The sequence below is a fragment of the Phalacrocorax aristotelis genome, chromosome 2, assembly GCF_949628215.1.
Source record: "Phalacrocorax aristotelis chromosome 2, bGulAri2.1, whole genome shotgun sequence".
Taxonomy (NCBI): domain Eukaryota; kingdom Metazoa; phylum Chordata; class Aves; order Suliformes; family Phalacrocoracidae; genus Phalacrocorax; species Phalacrocorax aristotelis.
Window position 1 is genome coordinate 55,594,048 of NC_134277.1, and position 9,281 is coordinate 55,603,328.

At 38.3% G+C, this 9,281-nt stretch overlaps 1 protein-coding gene across 16 annotated transcripts in view; it reads left to right on the plus strand.

Annotated features, from left to right (window-relative positions):
* Positions 1–7,323, plus strand: part of LRRFIP2 (LRR binding FLII interacting protein 2) — a 58,802-nt gene extending 51,479 nt beyond the window's left edge. For all 16 annotated transcript variants that reach the window (XM_075083659.1, XM_075083658.1, XM_075083662.1 and 13 more), the window contains 5 exons: positions 1,604–1,653; positions 3,104–3,224; positions 4,275–4,354; positions 5,561–5,665; positions 6,398–7,323. In XM_075083659.1, the coding sequence (XP_074939760.1) occupies positions 1,604–1,653; positions 3,104–3,224; positions 4,275–4,354; positions 5,561–5,665; positions 6,398–6,508 (467 nt within the window). In that variant the 3' untranslated portion in view covers positions 6,509–7,323. The remainder of the gene's footprint in view (positions 1–1,603; positions 1,654–3,103; positions 3,225–4,274; positions 4,355–5,560; positions 5,666–6,397) is intronic.
* Positions 7,324–9,281: the final 1,958 nt, after the last annotated feature.

Sequence of the window (9,281 nt, forward strand, 5' to 3'; positions counted from 1 at the left end):
CCTTCCTTGAAATACTTCTGCCTTTATTAGTATAAAGCAAGGGCAGCCCCCCCCAAAAAAAAACACCACCATGACAAGAAAAATATAAATAAACCAAAAAACCCCCCACAAACATAGAAAATAACTGAAGTTTAAAAACTATTCAGAAAATTACACAGAAAACAAAGATAGAGGTTTTGCGGGCCTTTAGTTTAACTTTCTTTTATCCTTCGGTTAAACAAGTTATTGCGTGCATAGTCAATCCACTGTAAAACTTTTGTTAGTTGACATGCAAAGAAACATTTCTATACACTTGCAATATATTTGGACATAACATATAATAATAGTTTGGGGTTTTTTTGACAGATATTAGACTTGATACATGTTTCTGCTGTGGCTCCATCATAGTGAAACACAGATGTCTTTATACCTTCTTACTGTCAAAGTTATAATTTCCAAGGGAGCTGCTCTAATCTTAGCATAGTGTTGCTCGACAGACTGTTTTGTAGTCATTGCTGATCTTCTGACTGATTAGAGACATTGCAACATTCCTATTGATCCTTTCCCAAGTACTTTTTTTGTGGTTTGAAAACACTTTCTAAAGAATGGGGCAGTGTCATGGTTTTAGCTGGGATAGAGTTAATTTTCTTCACTGCAGCTGGCATAGTGCTGTGCGTTGGACTTAGTATGAAAACAATGTTGATAACACACCAATGTTTTAGTTGTTGCTGGGTAGTGCTTGTACTAGTCAAGGACTTCTCCAGCTTCCCATGCTCTGCCAGGGGCACAAGAAGCTGGGAGGGGAGGGGGCACAGCTAAGAGAGCAGATTCAAACTGGCCAAAGGGATATTCCATATCATGTAACATCATGCCCGGTATGTTAACTGGGGGGAGCTGGATGGGGGAGGGAAGCAACAATCGCTGCTCTGGGACTGGCAGCGTCGGTCGGCAGGTGGTGAGAGGTTGTATTGTTTGCATTTCTTTTTTTCCCCTTTTTCCCTTTTCTTTTTTATTATATTATCATTATTGTTGTTGTTATCATAATTATTATTATTATAATAATCTAATTATTAAACTGTTCTTACCTCAACCCACAAGGCTTTTTTTTGTGCTCTGGCTCTTCTGATTCTCTCCCCCATCCCACAGGGGTGGGGGCAGTGAGCGACTGGCTGTGTGGTGTTTAGTTGCTGCCTGAGGATGAACCATGACAAGCAGCTTAGTGCCTTCCTGGATAGATAACAATCTTTCAGAATAAGACAGGGAGAAGAGTATCCAATCAGAAGAAAATGTTGTTGGAAATGGCTGTTCTAGATATTGGGACAAAGCTGTGTTCTATTAAAAAAAAAATTCGTAGTTGTTCATTTACTTTGAAGAATTACTAAACTCTCAGAGGTCTTGCTTTTAAGATTGTTATATTTCATTCACATTGTTTATTAGTATCTTTCCCTTTTTTTCTGCTATTAACTGAAGTCTGGTATGTTGTTATTAGTGAGATAGCAAAGTGTTATGCTTCCAGTGCTATTAGCTTTTAAGTTTGAAGAGCATTTTATTTGAAAATGAACAAGAAGTTATGAAAAAATGTGTTCTTAGTTACAGATTTCTCTGTTTTTGAATTTGTTTTTAGATGTCCGGCTAAGAAAACTGGCTGGAGAAAAGGAAGAATTATTGTCCCAGGTAAAACAAGCTATTCTATTCATAAATAGAACTTTGTGTCTCCTTTTTCAGGCTACTAATATACTAGCAATAAACAAATATTAAGCACTAAGGGTTCTTAACCAAATACTTAAGCACTAAAGCAAAATAAAATATTCAGCTTCTTACCTGGCTGGCTACCAAGAATTATCAGCTCCTCTCACTAGTGTCCTTATCCATGTGACTTCAGTCTTGGTTGGTAAAGAGCCCTCATTTCACTAACTGGTTAGCTGAAATCTAACTTGCTGCTGACTCTGCTATTAGTGCACGTGCTTAAAGTTGTTCATTCTTTTATTTTGCCTTATGTGGAAATACTAAGGTCGGTGAAATGACATTCTCATAAGCTCAAGTGGCACTTTCTTCCAAATTGCTAAGTAGTACTATTTCTTTGATCATTTCAGTTACTCAAATAAAAAATTAATATTATAAAAGTAGTTGTATTTTAATACAGCTCAGTATTGAGAAGAAAGGACGTAACAAAACACATCCATTGAACAATTGTTAAGAATACCATAGTTTTTGTGCTTCTAGCTGAACACATTGCAAATTTAAAGTGGTGGTGTCAGCATTTGTTTTTGCTGGGAATGTACTTTAATTAGCATAGATAACATGGTTTAGAATGCCAATAAACTCTAGCATTCAGTCAAGGCTGTTAAATGTAAGTATATAAATATGTCTACAAAGATACATTTTTCACAGTATGATTGTAAAAATCACTGTTAAAATATTTTATTTATATCATGAGTGGGAGTTTTGCAAGTATAAGTCCCCTAACACTAATCTGTAGGGCAGTATTTTGATAAGAGATTCAAAAAAAGTGGCTCCCACGTCTTTCATAAACGCCAGACACAGAGGGTATAGCTGAGGAATCTATGTTCCCTGACTACTGGAAAAATCCAGAGATGGCTGCTGTAGAATACAATGGAACAGTTTAAGACTAATGTGTACTATAGACTTGCCTAGGACCAATGCTTCCAGGTGGAGGAAAAGACAGGACCCCAGAAAAGCTGTGGATTATTCTTTCTGTAAACTCACCAGGATATTGTTCGTTATCTTCATACGTGTTTAGAGTGTAAAAGAAATGTATAAACAGAGTTTAACGCCACCTTCTCCTCCGGAAAGGCAGCTCTGTCAGAGTTACTGGGTGCCTCTGTATTGCACACAGATCCCTGAATCACTGACCAAACTGGTGGGTCTGGACTGTGCATTGACATGCAGAGGGTGCTTGCCCAGAAATGGAGATGGGGGATTGCAGCCACAGGCCTCAGGGACTGGCTTCCCTGCCTCCCCTGCATGGCTCTGCTACTCCCACTTACAGGACCGTCTCAGCCAGTGGCATCTCAGGGCTGCTTTGCCTTTTTCCCATTGAACGTTTAGATACACAACTACTGAACTTCTGGGAGTCTCTCACAAAAGAACACTTGTTTTTCAGGTTAGAAAACTGAAGATGCAGCTGGAAGAAGAACGACAGAAATATTCTAGGAGTGATGGCATGAATACAGATATCGTAGGTTTAGAGAACGGTTCTGACTTGCAGCTAATTGAAATGCAGAGTAAGTGTACCGTTACTGTTCAAAGGTACTCTTGCTGGGGAGAGGACACATTCTTCCAACAACTCCTTTTCCTATATTGTTATGCTGTAGTAGTATTGTGGATGAATATATTGTTGAGCAGCTAGTTTTCTGTTGGTATCTCTCCTTGCAGGAAATGTCTCACTGCAGAATAGCTTAAAAGACTGCCTCTTTCAGTGCTGAATAGCAACATTCTGGGAAGTTGTTTTTCTGTTGAACTTCCCTAGAATGGGTGCCACTACTTGAACAATTCCAATTTTACATGATAGAATTTCAGCTAAGATATTTTGTTAATATATTCTACCTGATTTTTTAATTGAATCTTTGATACAGAAATTTAATCTGAAAGACTATTATCCTCTGAAGCAAAACAAGAAAAATTATTAAAGTTTAACACAATATTCAATGTTGCTTCGTAAAAGCACTAAGCTACTTTCCATTTTCAAGCAAGCTATTTCTGAAAACTTTCCATGTTTGACAGATTGTCATTTAGTATCCTTGTGGCAATGAACATGAGCAGAGCACTGGCAATGTCAGGGCTAAAATATAACACCAAAATAATTTGCAAAGCTTCTTGGAGTTCATCAGGCAGGTTCAAGCCTTGTGCCTCTTATTATTCGAGTGTTATTACAGATGTCTACACTAAATTCTATGATTCTATGATTCTAAATGGTGCTGGTTTTCTGTCTGTGATTCGACCCTTTTTGCAGTGTGTGTTGGTTATTGTGTTGATTCTCTTTTCTGAGAGATGAGTTTGATCTATACAGGTGTGTTTTAAAAGGTGTATATCTCATTTATACATCCGAGATTTAATGCACAGTCTTACAGAGACAGTAATTGTGTTCTGTAAATAACAGGAAAATTATTTCTTTTTCATACACTCAGAAAAGATTTCTGAAAGCATTTACCACTTTATAGTCCTGTATATGGGCTTCTCAATAAAATGGTCTTTTTAATGAATTTTAATTAAAAGGGAAACTGCCATCTTAGAGAGTTGCTTTGAGTAATATATTCATGTCAATTTTTGTTTAGGAGATGCCAACAGGCAAATTAGTGAATACAAATTTAAGCTGTCAAAAGCTGAACAAGACATAACTACTTTGGAACAAAATGTAAGTGTGTCTGTCTTCATATTTATTGTTATCATTACACTTGCTCTGCATGCTTTTACAATATTCTTTTTCAACAAAAGCTATGAAATCATATTTCATTGCTTGATTTACTGTTTGCTCTTCAGTTTGCACAGAATGGCACTATATTTGTCTTTTATATTTCATGCAGTTCAATATCTGTGCTTAGTCTAACTGTAAGAGAAAATAATCTGGAGTTAATTTACTACAGTGTGAATATACAGCAGAATATAAAGAACTGAAGCTACCAGTTCAAGAAAATCAGTTTATGTAGCTTAATTACTTGTAAGAAAGTTGTATAGACTGTAGAAGGTGCATAATTTACTTTCTGAAATTAAGAGTTTGTTTTTAGAGATATGTGAATATATATCTCACATGGATTTATGCACGCTTAGTGATTTTAAGTCAGTAACATGGTATTATAGTTCAGCATCTCTGTATATCACCTAAAGATCACGTAAAGGATTTATAATTTGAACCAGAGACGCATAGCTGGTGTCTCTTGCACGGCAATAGGCTACTAGCCTGTCCTATGGATTTGGGGGTAGCAGGGACCTATAAATACAACAGTCCAGCAAGTGGGCTTTAACACCTGCAGATTGCAACCAGGATTTGTCTCGAGGCCCTTCTTTACTGCTGATCTCTGCTTGAGCTCAAGACATCTTGCATCTTGTCCTGGTAACAGTTATAGTCTCCTTTCTACTTTGTCCCTTTTCATACAGTCTCTGCTTTTCAGCTTTCCTTGTTTTGTTTTTAATCCCATGTGTTCCCAAATTATTGAATTTTTTTTATTATTATTATTATTATTCCCGCCCTCCCCCCCCCCCCCCCCCCCCCAACTCTTCTGTCTGCTTAGCTCTTTAACCTTCTGTATCTTCTATGCTGTGTCCTATATTATGTTCCATTCTCTATCATTTCCTATGAACCTCGCCAGGGAGGGACAGGCTGTGAAGGACATTCCAAGTTTCTGCCCACAACTTATTTTAGTGTTTTATTAGTTCTTTTAAACAGTCTCTTTGCAGTTATGGCTGCTGCTAACACAGTTAAACCTCCTCTTTCCAGAGGGAGATACTATGGGTAATTCACAGGATGCCTTGTGTTACAGTGGCTTTCAGAAAGGGAAGCACAGCTAGTGGCAGGTGAGCTCAGGGTGGAATACCTGAGTAATTGTTCCTTTTGGGTTTGCAGGTTGGACGACTTGAGGGGCAGGTTGCAAGGTATAAAAATGCAGCAGAAAATGCAGAAAAAGTAGAAGATGAGCTCAAAGCTGAAAAGAGGAAGCTTCAGCGAGAGGTAATTGACTTGATTTCCTTTTCAGCTCTATGCTCCTTTCTTGAGCTGCTCTGTCTTTTGCCTCCAAGCTCTTTTTTGTTAGTCTTCGGTTGCAGCTTCTCAGTTGTTTTTTGTTTTGAGAAGGCTTCTGAGTCTGTGTTGCATTCAGAAGATAATTGTAACACAGAAAAATAGACACTAATAACAATTCAATGCAGTCCTTCCTTGAAAGGAAGGATCTCGGATTGTATTTTCTTCTGAATTTGATAGCTTGTAGTATTTCCAACTAACCCTTCTGTAAAAGTTACTGGGGAGTCAAATGCTCCCTGTGTCAAGTGCCAGCCTGGGAAGTTTCCAGCATGCACCTCACAGGGATCTGGGAAGAAGCGGTATTTAACAGAGCTGTTGATCATGCTGGCTTAAGAGCTGCTGCATGACTAGCATGATGCCTGCTACCCATGGCAATATCTCCATCAGCAAGTAACAATGGTGGAGAGGACTTCACCTTTAAATAGCATGTAATAGGAAGCTGCAGACGCCTAGTTCTTTTGGAATGAGCATGTGTTTCATGTTTCAATTGCTTCCCAATCTGGTTCATCTGACTGCAACAACGGAAGTGTCTGAACTTATGCGGGACTGCTATAAAGCGTATAACACTTGTATTCCTGGTCTAATTTCCTCTGTCAAAGCTTAAGAACAGCAGAAAATCCAAGTAAACTTAAAGTCATCCTAACACTTGTTTTCATTTTATAGTTAAGAACAGCAATGGATAAGATAGAAGAGATGGAGATGACCAATAGCCACTTAATGAAAAGGCTGGAGAAGATGAAGGCAAATAGGACTGCGCTTTTATCTCAACAGTGAAGTGGAAATTCAAAGTATGATGCACTGCTCCTTTAATAACTAGCCCCTAGAGTGTTTTTAAATACAGACTTTCATTGGCACAAACTGTTTGAAACACTGAGCTGTTCATTGATATTTTAGTTTCAAAATTAAATGGCATACTTTTTTGTAACTTACGAGAGAATGAAATGTAGTTTGAATTCCCATGTGAACGACGGCAATTTTCCTGTAGCATTTGATTCTAGAGTCAGAGCTGGAGCACAATGCTGTATGTTCAACTTAGTGATAAAAAACGTTTTTACAACTGTGGAATCAAGTTTACTCACGATCTCTTTTGGCTGCTTTAATGATGCTTGATGCTTGGAGACAACTGCATGAATTCAAGAAGACACTGTATTACTGTATTATAAACTAACATATATTTGCTCAAGACATCACACAGCACAAGTGCCTTTTATCTGGTGCAATTTAGACTTCATTGTTGAAATAACCTTTGAAAGCAGATAATGTTTTATTTTAAGATACATTTGGGGTATTCACTAAACTTTATACATTTTGAAAATACATTTTTGTAAAATATTTAAATTTATAAGAAAAAAGGAGGGACTGTATATAAAAATCTGCTTTTTTTGCATGGGCACATCTGAGTTCTAGGTAATTTTGTCAAATACGGGCCTCTGATACTCTTATTACTAAGAGTGCGGATTTATAAACTTCTGTTGTACACCATCAAATTGTATGTCATCTGCTGCTTACGTGTGAATTGAAATTTTAGGGTGGGAGGAAGGGGTGGGAAATGTGGCTAAGGAGTTTATTAAATGGACACTTTACTGACCAAAAACAGATGTTTTGTGTTTTCTTTTAAATACTGAGATACCAACAGGACAGAGCACGATCTTTGCAGAATAGTAAATTCTGATCTCCATATTCTTCAAAGGTATTTTCTTGGCTTTGAAATAGTGAGTTTGAAAGTGGGTTTTTTTGTTACCCTGGTCTGCTACTCTCTGACAGTACTGCCGTGGGGGAGGGAGGCAGTACAAGGAAGAAGGTGCTTTCTAGAGGAGTTGGGTTTTGTCTGTAGCCTACTTTCTATGGACAGTGAATGCTGTTAAGAACTTTCACTCTTTTCAAGCTGGCACATCACAAGTGGCAATTCAGAAGTATCTGAAATGGCACTGCCCGTGTGTTGGACTTCCCTTGAGGCCAGCAGGAGTCCAACATTTGATCTCAGAGGAATCATTATTTGGACTTGTATCAGATGCTTCCCTGTTGTAAACTGCTACCCTTCAGGAGTATTTCCCAAAGCAAGGCAGGTTTCAGGACCTTTGCAATACAGAGGGTAAGTACTTCTGCTTGTACCAGAGCTGCTTTCCAAAGAACACCCATCTTGACAGTGCAAAACTGAAGCTTTCTGTCTCTTGGTTTGGATGCCTTGTGGACTTGGAAAAGAAAATGCCTTCCCTGTTGAGAAGTCTCCTTGTAAGTAGCAGATCTCCCTAGGCCTGTGTATTAAATAGGAGACAATTGTAATTTGGTGATCATATAGATCATTGTCTGTGCTGTTTGACGCTTTGCATTCCATTGTGTACTTGTTCAGAAGAAGCTATCAGGGTCTTGATTAATTGTTCTTAATGGTGTGTGTTCTGAAGATAAAGGGGATCCTTTGTGGGTTTTGAGAGTGTTCACATGTACAAAACTCTGCGAAAGCCTTATTTGGCATATGATGGGTATTAGTATATCCTTTCTAAAGATTAAGGTTTTTAGTAGGTTTTTAAATTTTTAGTAGTGTTTTTATTGCGTGACCTCAGGAAAGATGAGACCTGCAGAGGAGGCACCATCTCAGGAGACAAGTGTCCACTCTCACTTAACCATCCCACCCTCCCCACCTCCCCAGGCATCACAGTGTCCCCCTGAACATCAGCTATTTCAACCAGACCACTGTCATCTTCCATTTCAGCATCATGTGGCCTGACTGCACCATCTAGAGGCCCTGTGTTAACCTCTGTCTTCCCTTCAGAGGGGCCTGTACTTAGGGGTTGCTCACTGGCTTGAGAAAAGCATCCAATTTCTGCACTCGGGAATCAGTGTGGACTGGAATTAAAACATTTACCAAAAAAAATTAGCTAGAGAAATATCTGAAAATGTTCCTGAGACTGTTGCAATGACCTGGGGAGGTAACATGAAAAGCAGTAACAAAAAAAGAACACGAGGTTCTTTTCTCTTGATACAAGTATAGGCAAGAAAAAAGATTGTAAGGAATAATGACTGACACTTGGATAGCAATAGAGAAAGCTTTTTTTTTTTTTATTAAAGCACAGTTCATTTAATCAGAACTAGTGTATCTGTGACAGGCAAGTGAATAGTGGCTACATGACCTTACCAGCATTGCTGAAGACCACAAATTGCTTGTCAGCCAAATGAAAGAAAGCATTAGCTGTAATTACAGAAAGTTTATAGGGAAAGTTATTATTTTTCGTCAGACCAACTGGGGTTTGGTTGAGAAAAAAACCCCATGAGTTTAATTATATTAATCAGATAATTTTAGAGATGTTTGCAAGGGGACAGAGAAGGTTGTTAGTGCCTTCTATATGCAGAGTTATGCCCAATTACTGCCAACAAAAAGGTGCGAAGTTAGTAGAAAGTGGGCATAAGGATAATTGTAACATGGCGTAATACCTGTGTTTTTATTAAGGGCATGATTTTTAACACCCAGCATAGTTTGTTCTTCCCTCAAGTTTGTGGGGGTTTTCTTTGGTCCATGGGGGGGGCATTGTTGAGGCCGGGTGGAAAGATT